The 22,256-nt window shown below is 41.8% G+C and overlaps 1 protein-coding gene across 1 annotated transcript in view; it reads left to right on the top strand.

Moving 5' to 3' along the window:
- grin2da (glutamate receptor, ionotropic, N-methyl D-aspartate 2D, a) overlaps positions 1-22,256 on the top strand; it is a 195,360-nt gene that overhangs the window by 147,601 nt on the left and 25,503 nt on the right. Inside the window, exons 11-14 of the mRNA XM_037094042.1 lie at positions 12,649-12,774; positions 14,826-14,938; positions 17,940-18,056; positions 18,698-18,858. Of these exons, the coding sequence (XP_036949937.1) occupies positions 12,649-12,774; positions 14,826-14,938; positions 17,940-18,056; positions 18,698-18,858 (517 nt within the window). The remainder of the gene's footprint in view (positions 1-12,648; positions 12,775-14,825; positions 14,939-17,939; positions 18,057-18,697; positions 18,859-22,256) is intronic.

The raw sequence follows: 22,256 nt of genomic DNA, 5'->3' as shown, positions 1-22,256 counted from the left end.
AATTAATTGCCTGAATGATCAATGATCTCACGTTACATTTTAGTTGCCTGTCTGTAGTTTGAGTGAGTCCCTGCTCTGATTCCCCAACATGGCTGCTGTCACAACTCCGTTACAAACTGTAGTGAGTTTGTTTTAATGTTATTTGGGTTTCTTTTTTACATGCTGTGGCTGTGAGTGTAGTCTTGGCGGATTAGTGCTGAACTCCACTGCAGAGCAGAGACACATTATTGCAGCTGCTGTTCCATATTGTTCCCTTTTCTTATTACTTTGTGTTCACAGTAGGATTGCATTTACATTTACATTAAGGTCATTTATCAGACACTTACAGTAATTTATACATACATTCATACACTGATGGTGGTCGGCTGCCGTGCAAGGTGCCGACCAGCATACCAGGAGCAGTTTGGGGTTCAGCATCTTGCCTAAGGACACTTCGATATGTAGACCAGGGAATCGAACCAGCCACCTTCTTATAACAAGATGCTGGCTCAACTCTTGATCCACGGCCACCCCGGACAGAGTAACGCTACCTTATTCTCCTTGGGTTTTATTGGGTTCAGTTCTTAAATTCAGTGCGAGGTGTGAAGATAAAGGTTGCAGGATCGTGTCTGCAGAGAAGCAAGTTAAAATGTGCATTGTGAATTGACCCTGATCCCTGAACCAGCAAGAGTAAAACCAACACTTGTCCCTTGTCCATTATCACCACCAAGATGCCCTTTAGCCAGACACTCAACCCCAAACAGCTCCAGTGGAGCAGCTCAGTGGCCAACACATCAGATTGTGGTGTACAGGACAGCTCCCAGGTGTAAATGTGCAGCTGAGTGTGAACGGGACCTTTTTAAAACAGACAGTGTTGTTCTCAGCTTAGTGTCCCTGGTTAAATGAGGGAGTTAAAAAAACGGATCCCTCGCCTAAAATGCAGCTTGTCTTTTGGTTCTTTTGTGTTCTAGTTTACACTTGTGGAAAATGGTCTCAGCAACGGATTTCTGTTTGTTGAACGCTACCCAATTGTGTGTTTTCAGAAAGAATCGGCAGAGGGTGGAAATTCAGGATGTGGCTTTGTATTGTTCATGTTCAATAGCATTAAAACATTTTACATTGCAGCTGTAAGGAGAGAGACGAATGCTAGAAGTCCAAGAACCTCATGGATCTGTGTGAGCTGCTGTCACATAAAACTACTTATTGTTATCTCTAACATTTCACATCAAATATAACTTTTTAACGTATCACATGTGGAGATACACATTCAGTACACATCACCTGTGAGAAAAATGAAAGAAATGTTATCACTGGCTGTTCATCAGCAGTGTTGAAGTGCTAGAGATTCGATCTTGGTCCTATAATTTGCAGATGTAGGCCTGTGAAGGGGTACAGTAGTACAGCAGCAGCCCAGATAAATTACATAACCCTGTACAGTGTGTGTAAATGATCTTAAATTATGTAAAAGGCCTTTTCCCCGTTGCTTTGTCTCCCACTTGAAAAAGGCTCACTCTCCTGACTTTGCATCTCAAAGAAAAGTGCTGCCTCCCCGGACTTTAGATTTAATATTCCCTGTATCCAAATGAGCTCCTGCAGTGAAGCAGCTTCTTCTTCTTCTTCTTTTTTCCATTTTCTTTTTTATGCTCCAGAAAAAAGTTGGCCTCTCCTAAAGATAACACCTTCTTAATTTACAAATCGTCTTAGACTAATTCCAGACTTTTTCCAAGCATGAAGAGATGGTGAGATGAGGGCGAGAGAGGGCTGGAGGGAGAGAGAGAGAGAGAGAGAGAGAGAGAGTCTTGTTATGTACCAATATAAACACAAAGGACTGGGGGAGAGGTTGAGTGGCTTTGATAGAGCGAGCGATAGAGCTGCTTCAGATATTTTCAGACGTTCTCAGATGTTTTAATCTGAGCAGAGGCTGGTTGACATGCTGCTGCTGCTTTGTGTGTGTGTGTGTGTGTGTGTGTGTGTGTGTGTGTGTGTGTGTGTGTGTGTGTGTGTGTGTGTGTGAGTGTGTGTGTGTGTTTTCTCTGCGTATGTATTGTGGCAGACAGATGAGACGATAACCCGTAACAAAATGACTTGTTAGCACAGAGCAGCGTCTCGGGCGACTACTTTTTGAACCCTCCATCTGTGCTGTATAAACCTGCCAGTGTGAATAAACTGCAGAGTGCATCCTGCTCACATCGGTGACACGCTGGATGCCTCTTTGAACTTTTACACAACCTCAAACATGCTGAATTCGTCAATCAAAGACGGGCAAACATCAGGAAATCTGTCAATCCTGCTGATCTGTCAAATCGGCAGGATTAGTTTGCAATTGGAGAGCTTAATCCTGATTTCTGTCGACATTTCTGTTTTTACTTGTTGACCCGATTTCCTTTTATAATAAGTTAATAGAAAGATATTTGTAATACAAGCAATAAAGTAAATCTTCTCTTAACATCAGACTTGTTCAAAACAGACACGGAGAAAAACTGAAATAGCAGGAGAAAGTGATTAAAAACTAACATAGAAAATGAACCCACATGCATTATTAATACCCCAAAGCTCAGATGTATTGTACTACTATTAAATTATGTAACAGTTAATGAAAATTGAAAAAAACCAATGTTGGCTTTCTTTGAAGAGAAACTTTCAAATAGTTCAGCGACATTTACCTTCAACCCACCAATGGACAAGATGTGTAGTGATTAGAAGTCTCCTGTTCAACAGTTTGAGTGTATTTTCTGCTCTTCCTATAGTATATGTTAATGAAAAGTTGAACTTGGAGAAACAGTTGGAAAGAAGGGGTGTTGTTCAGGGGTTAAATGACCGTTTTGGACCTTCCCATGACCCAGTGACCCGGACATCTGACCCGGTGTTCCCCCTCTGTTGGCGCTCTTGTGTTTAAGCCATCTGGCTGCTGTAGTAGCTTGATATTCAATAGACATGACAGTTATATTGATCTATTCATTAAATCCTCACCAGGAAAGCAACTGTGAATACTTCCCAAATGTCAGACTGTTGTTTAGAACGATTAGGTAAAGAACGGAGTCAGTTCATTTCATTTTAAAGGCTGTTTTCTTGCCTGAACAGTCGCCTCAAACCCAAAAGCTCCTCATACAATCTAAGACGATTGGAGCTTTCTGCATGTTTGCCTCTCTAACCAAACATACCTTTGAGGCACATGAGTCGAAGTCCACGTCGGTGGCCGACATATATTCTCACCTCGTGGACCTGATCTTTCCTCGTACTCCTTAAGGGGTTTATTTCATACTCACACAGCTGCAGCAGTACATCTATCCATCTGTCAGAGGAGATTTAAGAGACAATCTGAAACACGTCATGGTTGGTCGGAGGTGCAGGGCTCCCAAGGCCGCTTTATCCTAACACCGCCGGGCCACGGGGCCGACACTGACTCTGTACTGTAGCCTCGATTGTGTGTGTGTGGGTCTGAGTGAGTGAATGGGTGGGTGGCTTGTTGAGATGGAAAAGAAAAAAGGGGAAGCACAGCCAGAGAGAGGCGAGAGGCAACAAAACATGTGAAAGAAAGGTTAAAGGTGAAAGAAACAATCAGGTGAGAAAGAAGAAGTGCAGAACGAGAGGAAACAGGAATTGTTTCTGATGGAGGTGCATCCAAAAAAAAATAAAAAATACCTCCAAGGAGTATAACTAGAGCTGGTTATAAAGAAGAAGAGAAAGACAGGCGAGATATTAAGAAAACAAGCGTGAATACAGCAGTTTGTTCATAGGAATTTATCAGCTACACATAAAGCATCAGACTGAGACAAGGAGGAACAAATTCTGCTGAAAGCCACAAAGTTTTACTCTTCCAGCAGCAACTTGTGTCTTTGGGTTGGCAGCTCAGGTTGGATGCCAACTGAAAGTGTCAGTATTTGATGACCAGTAAGGAACATTTTGTTACTTTAACGTTAGTCTGGGTCAACCACAGTCTTTTTGCGGCTTTGATTTTTGGTTCACAACACGCCATCACAGTGTTAATCTTCTGAGCCTCAGTCAGTCTGAGGTATGATGACAACCAACACGGCCAACTTTACATTCTCAGCTTGGACCGTTGTTTTTGCACATGAATTTGATTTTAGTCCTTTGACGAGACATTTCAACCACATTTTGTTCATGAGACAGAAATCTGCAGAATCTAGTTTTACATTGGTGAAATCTAAGTCTTATCTGCATCGTCTGAGCATTATTTTGGCTCCAGCTGTCAGTGTTTCTGGAGGCGGAGGACAGTGTTGTACAACATGTGCTTTTTGCAGATGCAGGCAGGTTGCTAAATAAGGCTGACAAAATTTATGCTAGCTGAAACCTTTTCTCCCATCACCTTTCAAACTATAAGTAGTGGTGGGAAACATCAGCATGTTTTTTTCTGGGTTTATTTCACAACAAGTGGCAATGAAGTGAAGTGCTGACACACTTCCTTTGTTCCTAGATAAAGGTAAAGTAGATTTATATTCTAAATGTTTTTCCACATGTCATTTCTTTTTTTTACCATACTGTAAATATAATCTATTCACCGTGACAAACTCAAACCTAGTGGTCCACACTGAGTTGCAGAGCAGCTCTGGTACCCGCTGTCCCTTGATCCAGATTCTGATTTCAGTCACATACTCTCCTGTCAAGCTCTCGGAGCATGAAAACATTTTCCACGACTGTTTAAATATTTAACCGTCTTTTTCAGCTCCCCGTCTTCCTACTTGACATCCTGTGACACTGTATTTTTTTCCAATGGATAGTCATTTGATGACTCTGTCTGGTCTTGTTCTGCCGTCAGGACTCTTGTTAACAAAGGATTTTTTTTTTTTTTTTTTTCATGTCAAACATATTAGTTTCCATGAACTCTTGCAGGTTGAACTTTTCTTACTGGGAACACACAGTAATGTGCAAAGTGACAATAGTGTTCAGTGTTAACATGTATATATAAACAGGTTACACAATGACTTCCTCCAAAACATCAAAGACAGTGTTGCACAGCTAAAAAGGACCATTTCATCATCACACTGTCAACTGTTTCTAGTCTGTCCTGTGTCATTTTACTTTTAGTACAATTTAAACAACAAGAAGTCTCACATACAGGATACTACACTTTCTAAATTTATTTAATAGTCCATGTAATACATGTTTTCTAATCAGGTGGTAATATTATGATAGTTGCTATGACCAGTAACATGTTAGTGAAAGTGTTGATGTTGTCTGTGAGAATCTATCCACACCACATCACTTCCACCAGTACGTCACCACAGAAGTATCCCTGCAGAAGAATCATGCTGGCGAAATGCCGACGTGGCAGCAGAATAGAATAGTTATAGTCAAGAGCAAGCTATGTATGTGGAAGCCAAGGGAACTATCTTTTAAAGTTCATCAGACTTTGTTCCTGCCCAACACTGTGCTTTTGTGTTTTTGTGTCCATCTGAAAATGTCCAGACTAGCTGTATTGACACATTATACGTCTCTATATTTTAAAGTTTGCTGCAAAATTCAAGCTCAATCAAGCCTTGAGGACACTGGATCACGCAGTGAATGAGAAACAGAGCGAGACAGAGGCAGAGACAGAACCAGACAGAGCACGAAGCTGGCGGGCGAGGCAGGACACAAAGTGTAAGCCTGGATGATAACAAACACTTAAACTGTCAAGGGGCCCAGTAAAGACGGACGTGAAAATTGAACAAGTGCAGAGAAGTAAAAAGGAAGGGGAGAGCGCATGTGTGTGTGTTGGAAGGGCTGGTCAGCTGCAGGAGACAGAGCTGTCACTCATATTGGCAATTCAGAGATAAAAGCCTTCGCCAACAAAAGAGAGTAGCGAAAACCTCTCAGGCCAAACCGACGACTGGTGCTTGTACCAGAGTTTCTGTGAACCCCTCTGAATTCAGCTGTGGTCAGTGTGGCAAGTGAGCGGTCAGTGAGGCTGTGGTAGGATGATAAAATGTGCTCTTAACGTTAAATTAAGGCCTGGAGCATATTTATCACAGCAGAAGGTGGTTGGCCTTCCGTTCACCTTTTGTCGTGCTCATTTTCAGTTAAAACAACCATGTAGTTCGACTGTGAAAGCAACTTATTACGCCCCGTATTCAGGATTCCTGTTTGTTGGCGACCTCTGGTGGCTGTATTATAACATCAGCAGAGGAGAAAGTCAGGAAGAGTAGGTCCATTGGGTCAAACAACACGGTGAACGTGTGACACGTCATGCGACTGAAGCTACGTACATAACCTACTTAACCATTCAACCAAACCAAACTGCGATTGACGATCGACCCACTCAGTCAACCAAGAGTAAGGATTTGATGGTTCTCAACTCCAGTGTTAGGTTACTGTGATATGATGATGGCTAAACAAAGTAAACTTTGATTTAGTCATTCAGCCATTTATTCACCTAGATAACATGTAATCCTACAGCCAACAGATTCAGTTGCTGGTAGAAGTAATTACAAGTTATTACATTTGCATTGCATTTCCAAGTAATGTTGGGATTTCTCTGGGAGTCCGACCCAGCGGCAGGTATTAAGAATGACTAGAAAAAAACACTGTGTTGCTTATACTGAGGCATCAGTACTAAACTGAGACCATTTTATAACCAGATAAAAACTCTTTAAAGTACGTTAAATAGTCGCCTTCTTGCACCAGCTGAATTAGGGCCCCCAGCTGTTTATCTCAATGAACCAACTTCCAACAACTTTAGTGGACAGAAATGTATTCATTTGCAAAAACAAAGGTGTTACTGACAACATCAGTGATGGTTTAGTTCTATTCAAGCGTCCCAGAAAGTCATGACAGTGTGAACGAGAGCCAGCTGGAACAATGTTTTATTATTCCAGTTGTGACATGTGCAAATGCCTTTTGTTAAAAGGACCTATTGACAATCCTGTGATTGTATTTTGTTTTCTTTTAAAACTTAATGTGCCAGACTGGATTTATAACCCTTAATACACCCGTACCCTTTCTGTCTATTTCCTTTCTTGTGTTTATTCTGTTCTATTTATTAGGTTTTTTTTTTTTCTCTTCATTCCCTCATGTCATCATCCAGCCGCGTGTTGGCTCTTGTAATGTTGCGACTGTGAAAACAAATTTGCTGTTAATAAACTCACCCTGTAAAATAAGGATCAAACAAAACAACATAATATTCTGCCGGACCTCTGATCTCACAGGAACTGATGTGATTCGACATGAATCTAATCAGAACAACAGAGGAAGCAGACAAACAGACTTGGCTCGCCATCGGCTCCGCTGTCATTGGCTGCCAGCTCTCTTCACAACAGAGGACTATTCAGATGTCGGGTCACAGTTTGCAGCATTTTATCCAAATCTTCATACCCCACATGTGTTACAATATAACACATGCAGGGTATGAAGATTTGCGGATTAAAGATAATATCTGATTCTGTGCAGCCTTTTTAACCCTCCAATTAGGGCAGATATGTCAGGGATAAAATGTTTGAGACCGAGAGGTGTAATCAGCCGGTGACACCACTGTCTATAGAACTGATATCTTGTCACCTTTGCTGACTAATTTACCTGCAGTTAGAAGGTAAAAACATCTTCAGCTGCTGAACATGGATCTTAAGATAAGCGTGACTGACATCGTTATTGTTATTTGATGAAGTGACAGTAGCTTTGTGAGTTTTTCCGCCTGAAAAGAGTGTTTTGTTTTGTTTTTTTTTTAGCTCTGAAAGCTGTCAGGAGCAACTCGGGCTGTTTTAAATCCTAGTGAAAGTTCACACATACATACAATTAAGGCAATGTATCAAATAAAGCACCCAAATTGCAAGAATATATGTCGGCAGTGGCAACACACAGATATGTTGAAAGGTTTGTACTGTAAGTTCTGTTCACTTTTCAATTTCATGTTGTGACAGTGCCATGCTTACGGTCTGGTTAGGTTTAGGCAGAAAAATTACTCAGAGCTTGTAGAAAACCTGCTTTTGTCAATACAAACGCAGCTAGAGATGTCAAGACGTCTTGTCAAACATATCGGGTCTGGTTCAGGTAAAAAATCTGCTTGGCTATTGTTAGGAAAATATTGTGTTTTTGCTTAAAATACCTGTAAACATGCCAGGATATGTGTAGATGTCAGTGCATCAAACACAGCTGATGACGTCCTGATGTCGCCTCAAAAAATAAAATGTTGTTTAAAATGTTATAGATGTTAAAGCTCTGTCTAATATGAATGTGATATTAAATGCATTGTTGAAAAATCAATATTGTAGGTATGACAGGTACAAATCTAAATGTATCTGTGGTTTGCAGACAGAGAAACTGACAACATTTTATTGTGTATCTCTGCTGAATAAAATGAAGCTCAGTTAAACATCATTTGCTCATGAAGTACGATAGTGTTAGAGTTCAGATATAATCACATTATTGAAGGGCTCTGTGTAAAACTACTCAGTCTAACAATGATATCACCACATTTCACACTTCGCGTGGCACTCCAACACACGCCGACGATCTTCTGTCCTCACGATAAAACGCTTCACTCCCTCTTCCTCTGAATTCTCATTTAAAAAGGTTTTCAGTAGGTGATAAAAAAAAAAAAACACTCCTCTTGCAGCAGTGGTGACATTTAACAAGCGAGGTGTTTTTCTATGGGTGAATGCATTTGTACATGTTGTACTGTGTTAGAACTACCAGACAAACAACTATACCTTTTCCAGCGATGTTTGCAAAGAAATCATTCAAGGGGCTACGTTTCAGAGGTTTCATCAGCACCTCATTAAGTGCTTGTGACCTAAGTGCAGTCATACAATCCATTTTCCTATGCACACGTCTTCTAGGTGTGCATTAGATTATGTAATATATGCACATAAAATTTGCATAATAAGCGCTCAAAGCATACGGTATGTTGGAGTTATGACAGTAGGAGGAGAATGGAAATAATCACGTTGTCACATTCCATAAAGAAACTGTATATCCATGGGTTCATGTGACGACTTAATTGGAGAAAACCTCATTATAATTACTGTCCATAATCACATTAGTATGTTCATGTAAATGAGGCTGTAGCTGTAGTGACATGTCATACAGATTGTGTCCTCACGCCTCAGGCTCTCTGTAGGGACGTATGAACATGAGTCGACTTCTCCAGGTCACTTCCACTCGCTGTATCTGAGTACTGAGGTTGGACTCAAAGTGTTTGATTCCCCGGACCTGCTGGGAACATGCTGGCAAGCACAATGAATAAGTAATGTTGTCAGTTTACTTAGCAAATGCTGCTCAAATGCCCTTGAGGAAGGGCACATAAAGCTCATTAACCCCGACCTTAACCCTGTCTGCTCCAGTGAATCTGCCCACTGGCACCAGTACATGCACACCGCGATTGGACCGGGCATCTCCCAGGTGTGAATTTTAAAACTAACAAAGAGCATGTGTCTTCTCTTGACTCTCCCTGATTAAATGTGGCTATAAAAATAGATCCGCTGTTGTCCAAAATGGATATATAGCTGCTGGAAACCTAACACGGACACACGCCGAGAAATCAAACAGTAAAGCTCCTCAGATCTTGACACGAGACTGACTCTGAAAACAACGTGATGCTGCTTTACACTCCTCAAATAAATCAAACCCAACCTCCAGTGTTTGAGTGCACAATGTAATTATTTACACACTCTCTCTCTGCCAAGGCAATTTTGAATGAAGTGCAAATCAGAATGAGCTGAGAAATTCAATAAATCCGTGCTGTGTCCAGAGCTGGGGGGCACCGTAAAAAACTTCATCCCTCAGTGAAATTAACATTCAATAAAAAGAATAATGGAAATGAGAAAGATAGGACCTTTTGGGGGTGTTTTCTTTCGCTGCTCTCTGGTTTATGTTGTGTTATTTGGCAAGCTGCTATAATCTTTGGTTGAAAACGGCTTCAAACCAAAAAATCAGATGTTTTAAATCACTTTTAAATGACCTCCCTCAGGCTACACTGCAACAAGGAAGCTTGGCACTGCACTCAAACTTTAATGTTTTACACAAACTGAGGAAGGAAAAGATCAGAAAAAACACACGTGACCATTTTAGATAGATTATAAAGTTTATATATTTCAACAAATATTGTCCCAGATCTAAAAACATGACAATAATGTCTAATAAAATAAAGCAAAGACCACAAAAACGTTGATTTCCCTCATTTATTGAGCCACTGAACACGTTGCCACAGTGGTGCAGTTGCGTATTTTTGGCAGCACACAATTTTCTTGTATTTGTACAATTTAATACACAAGCTGTGAGAGACACACACTGTTTATGTGTTGCTCACACTGTGCGAGACAGATGTTGATTTAACTCTGTGGTCATTGTTGGGACTGTGGAAATGTTTTATTGGACCGCACAAGTGTTTTAAATTACTCCCCCCCGTCTGTATAAAAGTGGCTGAACAAACATAAAATAGAGCCTTTAGTTTATACATCAAGTTGAATTAAGTCTTGTCAGAAACTGCTTTATTCTGCTGGATAGCAATACATCATAGAAACAGCTATTTTCAGTCAGCACCACTGAGTGCGGTCATTATATTATAATGATGTGCTACTTCTGACGTTGTAGGTGCAAAAGCTGGAAGTGCAAAGCTCGTGAGTTGTGAGAGCTGGAGGACGGAGCCCAAAGACGGGAAAAAGCCTTTTGATGTGTCTGTTTTTGATGTCGACCCATTTCTTGTTTCTATGACACAGAAAAGGCAGAAAATAATCAACCATTTTTAAAAATGGAGCAAGAGAATATCTGTTTCCAGTCACCTGAAACCACATCGAGCAGAATCAGTATCAGGAACGATGGTCGCGTCCATCACTTGCCTGATATCAGACTGAATTGTTTGATAGATTTGATTGAGAGATTGTCAGCCGATGCCAACATGCTGGTTCTGCTGGGGTTTTGAGAACTGAGTGGAACAAAGTAAAAAACAAACAATGACACCAGGCGATACTGACGAGACATTATTAGTCCCCTGCAGCACTCGTCCACCCATCAGACAAGAATCTGTTTGATGTCACAGTGTCAGGTGGACTGATCCAAAGGTCTGTCAGCAGTCAAGTCCATCACAAGACTTTCCATCAACAACTGGATAGCAGGTAGTTTGTGTCACGTTTCAACAATGCCCCCTCACACGGGGCACCACAATAAGTGTCGCTGAAATCTTGACTTCTCTTCTACTTTATCTCTCTTTGTGTGTCTGTTGACATTTTTTTTACCATGTCATTAATCATAAATGATGACGCGTTTTTAATGAATCCTCACGAGAAGTCAGCATTTTTCAAACTAAAACTTTTTGGGGGGGCATTTTTTTAAAGTAAGATGTATCTTAGATAAATAAAACAATTGATCATAAAACAATAAAATCCAATGATGTGTGAACAGAATGAAACTATTTTCTGCCTTATGTTCTGTTTTATCGTCGTCCACTGCGACAGACGTAGGTGGAAATAAAACCTGCAGCCTCTCAGTTCTCACGGTGCACCACAGTTTGACAGCTCGGCCTTAAAAGCACATTGACCCTGTCTGACGGTAAGTTTAATGGATAAATCCCGAGCCTCTCCACCTGCGCCCTCACCGTACGTCTCTCTGCAGGGGAGCAGCAGCTAAAAAGCCTCATATGTAAACAGATCCCGCCACTCTTCGGTGTATCAGCACACAGTCGAGCTCGATTTACGTCCCTTTCTGGATGTAACACTGAGAGACGAAGGTGTTGATGAGTCGACCCGGCAGCTCAGCTCGTCTCTCCGGTGCTGTTCGATTAGCGTTACAGCTGCCACCGCTGCTGTTGTCAGTGTCGACAGAAGATCCCTCACTAATTTGGCAAATCTCAGAAGTATCGGCTCATTTCCTCAGACGGCAGTTAGACTGGCAGCCTTTTTCTTCAGATGCCTGAGATGTGGAGAGACGTCTCCTCCTGTCCTCTCACAGAGCTGTTCACCTCCGCTGTTAAGACTCACTTTATGAAACCCAAATAAATATCAACTTGAGATTCTGAGTTCCAGAAAGAGCACAATTTATCACTGATTGAATTTTTGATATTCTTGCTTAAACTTGATTAAGATAAATGGCGGCGTGTTGTTGTCCATGAAATGCCAGTAGGCATAATAAAAAGCAGTTCCTCATTGTTACCTGGTCTTTGGACTCACCTTGGACTTTCTGAGCCCTCCTGGTTAAATTCTTGTCTTACCTCTGATGGGAAACATTTGGGTCATTCAGCAGCCTGTGGTAAAGCTTGAAACGCAGCTAATTGGCCGGAAATACAGGGACTGCATGATTGTGTGAACTCAGTACAATTCATCAAAAAGCACTATTTGAGTCTCTTAAACGTGGCAATTTACTGCTACTGCAACGTTAGCAATCGTAGCTTAAGTGGCACCGTTTAGTACGAAGGTACTACAAAGACCAAAGCAGAATGGCCCGAGACGTCTGTTTTCCTGCAGCACACTTGAACACGGTTCAACAGGTGGCTTATCAATAGGCCCTGATTTGATTGGTCTCCAGGAAGGGCTGAGTGGAAGCGCTGATTGACTCTTACCCAACAATTATCCAAGAGAACAGCGCATGACAAATGTTTCCTCCGGATTACTTTCAGGACACAGTGTCTTTGTTCGCAGTCCAGTCGTGACTGTTTTACAGATGACGGGCACATTTTCTTGAAAAGTTTATCTGATATTTGTGTACGTGTGTGTGTGTGTGTGTGTGTGTTTGTGTGTGCTGCAGAGCCCTACAGCCCGGCGGTGTGGGTGATGATGTTCGTTATGTGCCTGTCGGTGGTGGCTGTCACCGTCTTCATCTTCGAGTTCTTCAGCCCCGTGGGATACAACCGCAGCCTGCAGAGCGCCAAGAGTAAGAGACGGAGTCACCCCAGCGCCGGCACGCCAATCAACCCGCTGCTCATTTCATGACATTATTACCAACTTGTCAGTTCGTCAGTTATGTAAGCGAGGGGGGGCTGATTTGAGGAGAGTGTTTGCTCAAATTATGCAAAGTGCCCCAGTTTTTTTTTTCTGTCCGCACACGAGTCAAAACAATCACTCCACACCCACCACCCAGCCTATTTATTTTTAATGAAACAAACACTGACGGCGCGGTGGTGCTGGGTGATTTTGACATTTCTACAGTACTTGTCAGTTCATCACTTATTTCGACTGTTTCCTCGCTGCCTCTCTCTGTTGCCACATTCATTTCAAATAATCACTGGGAAATGTTATTCATTACTTTTTAATAAACTGACACAAGTGGAGTCAAACTGAACCGGAGTAACAGGTAGGTGTTTATTCATCACTTGGTGTCAGTAGCTTATTTTCCTCTGATCACCATTACCTTTTCTTCTTATTGTAATAAACTACTAAAAAGAGTCAAAAGTAGGTGATCACCTGGTTTTAGCAAGTGGAGAAGTTCATACAGCACTCCAGTCCTCATCTCCAGCTCAAATAAACCTGCACTTTTTGAATTAAACAGAATAAAATCAGTTCTGACATATTAACATTTTATCATGATCTGTTGGGGTGTAACAAGATGGACACAGCTGATCAGATATCAGAAACCACCTCAGCACTGTTAGTCATGGTTATAAATAGCTTTTAAAGGTCAAGTCGGCCATTTACAGGTACATTTGTCCATGTTTTGGGATATCACTGGTAACAGGAATTTGATTCGTGCATGAATAAAAGCATTCTGGGGTTTCTTTTCTTTATCTGTGTCAATTACACAACAATATTTACAACCTGTCATTCCATAATACACTGATATGAACTGTGACACAAGCTTAAAAATGTCTACTTGTAATGTATTAATGAATATACCAATATATATATCTCTAAATATCGTCACATTATTAAAAATGTTAAAATATTCAAAGGAACACCTTATTTTTAAAAATACATCATTGAGTAATATATGCAGAGTTCTATTTAAGGTAATTCTTTGGTAATATTTTCTAAATAAATGTATTCTGAACATTTTTGATATATCAGATTTTTCATTAAATGTCAAAATAGGATTGATGAAGTTGTAATTGTGACGACTTTCTTGGAAAGAAACAGTAGATCAATCCAGCTCTCTTTAGGTTTCAAACTTATATTATTAATTTTGCTGTTGGGCTAAATTATTTCTGCTACTGGCTTTAATAGATTCTTCTGCACATTTATTTCCCCTCCATCTTTTTATTCATACATTCACTTTAACTGCACTTAAAACAGTCGACAACTCAAAGTGTTAAAACTCTCTCATTCTTCAACCGCTCTATACTTTCAGTGCACCACCACCACCTTTCATCCCAGATTCCTCCGGTTGTTCAGTTTTGTCTCTAATCCTTCTCCCCCTTCTGATGATTCTGTCCTCAGCACAAGCTGCCAGGTTTAATCTTTAGTAATTTCATATAGGTCTTTCCTCTGCCTCCTCTTTAACTCCTGTTTGATCTCCGAACATCAGACAGTTTTCAGATCACTGAAGGGCAGTTTGTCCTTGCCATCGCTGCAACATCCGTACAATAATATTTCAGACAACAGTAAGTTTCCAACTGCGTGGCAACAGTTTGGTGCAGGTCCGTTCCTGTTTCAACTTATCACCGCTCCTGTGCACAAAGAAAGAAATGGTTTTCCCAACGATCTCAACCCCGTCCAACACCTTTAAGATGATATAGAAAACAAACTGTGAGCTCAATCCTGTTGCCCAGAGTTACCCATCAAGCATGGGAATGAGACTTTAGATCAACCATCTTACACATCGCACCTGCTTTTTTGCATAAACCTAAGCACTGACTGGATGGGTACTCTGGATCCTGGTGTGATAGTCCTGGACTTTGACAAACATATGACATAGTTACCAATCACAGAGGCTGCTGTTACATACAGTGTATGTTCTTGTCAACAACTTCAGATCTCTCTTTTATTCAGAGTCGGGTGGATCTAAGTTCACCATCGGGAAGTCCGTCTGGCTGTTGTGGGCGCTGGTCTTCAACAACTCTGTGCCCGTGGAGAATCCCAGAGGAACCACCAGCAAGATCATGGTAAGCAATCGAACTGACACACTGAAGGATGGATTAGATGACTGGCTGGTTGCTCGAATGTTCACCAGTGATTTCCGAGTGACTTCTTGTCAGCTTCAGTTACAGACATCTGAGGAACTATGTGTGATTCAAAATTAAAGTTTTTACGACAGCCACTTTTTATTTTTATGAAACAAAAGCCACATGGAGAATTTGAATCTCAAGTTTGGTCATCCAGTCTTGGAACATTAACCTTCCTGATGAATTGTGCATGACCAAAACATGATATTAAATGAAGATGATAACTAGCTCACCAGGTAAAGTGCATGCTTCATGCAGGCTACTGAGATCGAGACTTTTCTTGCATGGACTAAAATTTGGCTGTCTTAAAAAACATTAAGTCTGGGGCACAATCTGTAACTGAAGTTGAAAAGAGGTCTAGAATTTAATAATAAAACACTTTGATTTTGACCATTGTAAGTAATAGTCAACGCTGAAAAGACGTCTAATCAAGACAAAAACTTTCACTCCAGATCTCCAGTGTCAGTCTTTTCAAATTTTTATGCTATTTTAGAGTTTGTAATTTCCTAGAAAACATTTTTTATGAAATGTTGATGAGTCATCCTGCTCTTGGGGCTTAGTCCAACATATGCTCTATTAATTTGTATGACTTATGAATTTATAAAAAGAAGGATGCAGCCAGAGTCGGATGTGTCTGGACTGTTCATTACTGTATTACAAAAATACAACTTTATAACTTCATTTATTGACCAGGGTGAATCTGGTTCTTAGTTTATGTCAACAGATGCTACTATTTGTAGCCGTGTGCAACCTCAGAGAACAATGGAAGCCAGCAATAATACTGAAATCATCTATGTAGATTCCTAATGGACTTATACTGTTAGCTTTGTAACTAAACTGATGAAAACTAACAAAAAAAAAAAAAAAATGTTATTAGCTAATTAGCCGCCCTCTTTGTTGACTCAGTCCCAGGGCAGAAACTGTGCCAACAGAAGGGTAGATAACTTTGATATGTAGAAAATAAAATACACCTCTACTCTATCTACAACTACATAGAGACTCTCTTACTCACACAGTGACACACCCTAAATTAGCATTTTCAAGAAAAAAAACAAAAAATGACAATTTGTGAGCTTTATGAGCCGATGCAATCAGTTTGAGAGTGCCCCTTCACTTGTTTTCACCACGGTGGTCTTCTTAATACCTGCTGTTACCTACCTTCTGCTCTCATGGCGTGAAATGAAAAAATGAATAAATAAATAAATCAGTCAAAGGCTTGCCCCCGATACTGCAGCGTAAAGAGCAACAGGAGGTTAAAAACTCAAGATGTATTTTCTCTCCTCACTTTTCTGCCCGAGTGTTTCTCACAATATCCCCAATCACCTGACGCGCTCATTAGCTGCTCAACAAGCTTTACAAAAGGCGGTCAGAGGAGAGAGTTTCAGCCCCTTTTCTTTGCAAATGTTGTAGTTTTTAGTTAAGCCGTAGATTTTGTGCATCACCTTGCATATAGATCAAAAATGATGATCCACGAGCCTAAAAAGACACATTTTCCCTTATTAGTCAACTACAACTGATCGTAAGCAACAACAGAAGGAAATATAGATCAATGTAATATTTATTGAAGGCTTACTCTCTAAACCACATTCATCTTTTTATTTAATACACTTTATTAAGCCCATTCAGGGTCATCAGTGTCTATCCAAGCATGCACTGCATGCATAATCGACAACCATATATTACTGATATAATACATTGGAGGTTTAATAGGTTTTGCATTGACCCACGAGTCATGAAGCTCCCCAGTGAGTCATCGTCAGCGAGGAGTCCGTCCTTCAACCCTCCTGTTAGGACAAGTCGTCCTGCTGCAGCGTCATTGAGACAAACCCTTAATCCCCATTCACTGAGATTACTTTATTTTTTAAATCATGCCTCAGTTGCCAGAGTACATTTTTCATCTTATTCATTAAGAAAATTATGCTAATGAACTTTTGGCATAAACACAGAGTGTTGTGGAAGCAAATAGCCCCGTTCATCATTCAGTGCGAAGGCTAATCCACATCTCTCACTCTCTGCTTGGCTGAATGTCAACAGTGCAGCATCTTACAGCAATAAGAGGAGCACTTCTGATCAGCTGAATGTCTCCACACCAAGTCCTTAAATCACATTTCAAAGGATGTTTTATTTGTGTTACATTGATTTGGGTCAGCTGGTGTTACGCAGTGGTGGGAATCCCAATCAGACCTGTTTTTTTAAAGGTTCAGTGTCAAAAGGCTCCATTACAGGTAAAGGTCCTGTCAAAAACTCCTGAAGGTATTAAATGAAGAAATTACTTAGATTAGATGAAGAATCATCAACAAATTCAACAAAAGCACCAAAAATTGATCGATTCAAAGAGAAACCCTGATACTCCAAAACACCTGTCCATGATACGTCTTCATCACAAAAACTGTAGGTTGACTGCAAGCGGCTTATAATGACCCATATTTATATGTATTGTCAGGCAGTGAGACTTCTAGTGTCCGTAGTTATTGTTGCCGCAGCAAAGGAGGACGTCAGAGTAAAAAAAGGCCTCATCATTAGGAGTTTAGGTTCGATGAAAAGGATCAAACAAACACAAGACTTTTACCCAGAAGGTGTGAAACCAAAAGTTACTGGTACATGAATCCAGTGCATGTGTAAACATTCTTTATTTTCCATTCTTCATATAAATACATGGCAAATATAATGATGGAAGGAGAAAGTGCCAAACAAATAAGAGCAGAACTCAACAATGTGTCACTTCAACATTACAAGTGGGAAAAGGAAAATTGTCGAGGTCGAGGTTGTGGAGGGTGAGATGTCAATCTGACAAATACAACTCTACCTTCCGGGCAAGACGGGGCCTCAGCTGTGGCTTTGGCAATAAAATGCCAAGAGGTAAAAAACAGTGTTGCTGGAACCTTAAAATACTTCCACACCTGTCAGAAAGAGGCCTCAGTGATCTCGCTCACTCCTTCAGGTGCTGGTGTGGGCCTTCTTCGCTGTCATCTTCTTGGCCTCCTACACTGCCAACCTGGCTGCCTTCATGATCCAGGAGGAGTACATCGACACGGTGTCAGGGCTGTCAGATAAAAAGGTACGATGGATGGATGGATGGATGGATGGATGGATGGATGGATGGATGGATGGGTGGATGGATGGATGGCTGGCTGGCTGGCTGGCTGGATGGCTGGATGGATGGATGGATGGGGTGACTGATGCTTGTATGCATGAACAGGTGGGATGCCAGATGGACTGATGAGGAAGAAAATGTAGCTCAGCAATCAGAATGACGTGTTAGTTTACATAGTGTCAAATGAAAAGCTTTTGTTCACAATAAACAGAGACAGACGAGGGAGAGGCAGAGATTGTTTTGTCTCTCGATGAAGTGTCCGACTTCAGAATAGCTCGAGTTAAACGAAAGAGCTAAAATATTTTATAGACTCCGTCGAAGTGTTCCCTCCCCGCTGTCTGCTTTCATTTCTCAGTGCAGTTTCAGCAGAACCCACAAACCTGAATCCTGCCGCAGCCGCTGTGACGATTTAAAACCTCCTCTGTTTTATCAGCTCCTCAGAAAAAGAGAGGCCGCTCTTTGAAAGTGAAGACTTTGAGTCTTTGTCGCACTTCATCCTGCAGCAAGGATCAGCTCCCCTCCCACTTTTTCATCTACTTCTCTTTAACTTTCTTCTTTCTCCTTCTATTGCTTTAATCTCCACCCACCTCTTCCGTCTTTTACAGTTCCAGCAGCCGACGGAGCAGTACCCGCCGCTGCGTTTCGGCACGGTGCCAAACGGCAGCACAGAGGAAAACATCCGCTCTAACTATCCCAACATGCACCAGTACATGATCCGTAACAACCAGAAAGGTGTGGAGGAGGCCATCGACAACCTCAAGACTGGGTAAGGAAAGAACGTGAGAGGGAACAGCAGTGATAAGCAAGAAGGGAAAGAAAAGTAAAAAGGAATTAAAGGTTTGATTGTTTTGGTGTGGGTGGCCGAGTTCTGAACATATCAGCCGTGGAGATGTCTGCTTGCTCTCGAATATGATGGAACTAGATGCCCCGCGGATTGTGGTGCTCAAAGCTCCGAAAAAAAATCCATCGGTCCGTTCAATCTACAGCACATCATCTTCAAACTCTATTTACTGTCACTCCAGACAAACTGCCCCGGCTGACTGACATCAGAAACTCAACAGACAAAAAAATAGTCTCTGCCGCTGCAGTATCTGGTTTTAGTGATGGCAGAGGCCCTCTGGGTTCATCATACATATACAGATGGGCAATACTGCAAGACAGATTTATTAACACAGTCTGGGTTCACTTGTTACTTCAGAGAGAATGGTCACTGCAAATCAGCAGCAAAGTTACCCTGAATAGTAATCTGTCTTCCGCTGTGAAACGTTTCTACCCCGATGGGAGCAATTTCTTCTTGGCTGATAATAACCCCGAGTTCAACCGACTCTCAGCGTCAATAAGCATAGAAATTGTTCAGGAGGCTCTCAGTGGTAGTGGTGAAGGTCTTGGCCCTTATAGTGGAATCAATTGCATTTTTACTCGGTCTCTCTCGATCGGAGAAAATCTGAGGATTGTTTTATTTCAAGAACGGTCGAGACCGCAACTGCAGAGAACTCAATAACTGAAGTATTCTGTACTTTAAAGATGTTTTCACTAGAAGACAAGAGTCACCCAGAAAACCAAGAAACACAAACAGTGGTTGATTTAAGTGAGTTAAGATTTATGTGGGTATGGAACTGATCTGTTCTTGCTCTTGACTCAGTCTCGCCCTGTCTCGGTCTCGACTTGGTCTCAAACCCTCAGAGTCTTGGCGTTGTGTTGATGTTGATACACGCTGGTCTTGGTCATGACTTTGTCTCAGTTTGCAGGATCATGACTACAACACTGCCTGGTCTCTTACTAAGAGACACTTGTAGATTTGTGTGTTTTAAACAGTTTTTTTTTTTTATTACAGAGATTACAACTAAAAAAAAAAAACCTAACACGACAGATGAAACAGACTTGGAGAGTAAAGAAACATGTATCTCTTGAAGTTGGTCAGTAGCAATGGAGGCTACATCACATATAACGAATGTCTGAAACACTCTGAAAACAGTTGCAAACACTGGGAATTGCCCTTGAAGTGAAAGAAGTCAGACGACCAGAGGCTGTTTCCACAGAAATCTCGTTTCTAAGAACATACTTCAACTGTCATCTTCTGTAGCTGGATGATAGCAGCATCACTTGGAGCTCCTATCTGCCTTGTGTTAGGGTCCAACTCACAGGAGATGTTTGTTAAAGATCAGTGCGATCAAGACCCGAAAGTTTGCCGCTGATTGCAATTATCCGTGCAGCAAAGTGTTTTGAGGATTACACACTTTCTTTTTCTTCGAGTGCTCGCGTCCACATGCTGTTTCTTTCCGGCAGAACAGCGTCGGCAGTGGGAACGCTGCTTTGAGTCTACTGCGTTGGTAGAAAACAACGCTGCACATTGCTTGGGATTGATTGGACGCTATGGTAACGGAGGGCCGACCACACAGCTATTAACAAGCTCACAATCTGAAGTGTGACTCACCGGAAACATTAGGTGTGCGGCAGATCTGCGCCAACAAACGGGCTTCTGTGTCTCAGATAGTTTCTGTCTGATAGCGCTCAGGGTAGACACACACTCCATTTTCTTGGTTACCAGGGCGACAAGTGAATAGTCTTACTCAATCTAATGTTGTATCGGTTGCCTGAAAAAATACTTACCGCGACGACTCCACCGCCAATCTGAAAAATAGAGAGATTTTCAATAATAAAGCGCTCGGAGCGGTCGTTCACACACAAATATGGAGGGATCTGAAGGTGGCTGCTCTCTCACTGGCTCTGAAACTAACATTTGGGCCTTTATTCCGACGGGTTTATTGTCTGAGAAAGCCACATAATCCTTTCCTGAACTCTCCCTCAGCCTTCTGCTACGTTTCTCCTGAAATTCACCAGTCAGATGTGCACATTTCTGACATCCCACCCTCTCTCCTCTGCTTTTTATTTATTTATCACCATTTTTACTTGAGGCAACGTTGTCATCCACGCCTTGTTTCAATTACAGGACCCTCTTGTCTCTTTTCAACTTGTTAGCTCATTGATCCGCCTCGCCTCTGGAGCCTCGGCTAACCGCTGTAATCTGCGCAGCCCCATTAGGATCACGGCTGCTGAACGAGGCGAGAGAGGAACCGGGGAAAAAAAGAAGTACTTTTAAATAATACATGCTAGCAGCACCCGCAGTGCAGGTGGGGGTGAGAATATCCCGCCATCTCAGCACCGGCTGCCACTCAGGCGCCTGTTGTCTTCACCGGGGGGGTTTGTGGGGGTTATTATCTGCCTGTGGGGCCACAAAGTACACGAAGCACTTGCTATTAAATATACACTTGCTCATCGAGTTTGAAGTGGGAGGGAGAGGGAGGTGAGGAGGAGGAGGAGGAGGAGGAGGAGGAGGGTGATGTTAGTTGATGCAACCAAGTTCAAATGTTTAATGGGACAAGCAAACACACACACACACACACACACACACACACACACACACTTTGGCATCCAGATAAGCAGCGACCGCAGTCTTTAGCAGATTTGACGTACCGTGTTATTAAAACTCCCTTGATGCATTCCTTTTTATCGTCCTCACTCATCCCGGTTCCTCTCACATCAGTTTCTATCTCGTTTCAATCCCTCCGTCTCTTCACCCTCTCTCTCTCTCATTATCGCTGTCTATCGACATCTCTCTCTCTCTCTCCCTCCACCTCTCATCCTGACATTATTTACCGAGGAAACATTAGTTAGTACACCGACAAAGCAAAGCGTTTGGAAGATCCCTGTTTGATTTGGCTGTCGAGGTATCGAGCATCACCTCTCCATCTCCGTCTCGTCTCTCCTAACTCGCTCTTTCTCCATAATCCTCTCTACCCTCCCTCATTAACTCCTCGCTCCTAGCTCATCAACTCCTTTTTGCTTCTGCTCTGCGCCTCCCTCCCTCCCTCCTGCGTTAACATTATCTCCAGCCCCTCCTTTTCTCTCCTTTCTCCTGTCGCCCACCTCCTCCCCTCCTGCACCATCTAACCTCCTCTTCACCTCTTTTCCATCTTTCATGTTTCACAGTCGCGCTCCTTTTTTTTTTTCTTTCTAGGAAGACTTCGGTTGTACAGCGCTGCGTCCCAAGTGTGAATTTAAATGAACATGAAGTGGACGAGCAGGTGTACTTACAGATTCATCATCGTATCTTCAGATATTCTTCACCAGTGTGAGCTGAGCTGGTACATTCAGCCCATCACT

Source organism: Acanthopagrus latus, chromosome 3 (assembly GCF_904848185.1).
Source record: "Acanthopagrus latus isolate v.2019 chromosome 3, fAcaLat1.1, whole genome shotgun sequence".
In the NCBI taxonomy this organism is placed as follows: Eukaryota; Metazoa; Chordata; class Actinopteri; order Spariformes; family Sparidae; genus Acanthopagrus; species Acanthopagrus latus.
This window is presented reverse-complemented; position numbering and strand designations above follow the sequence as displayed.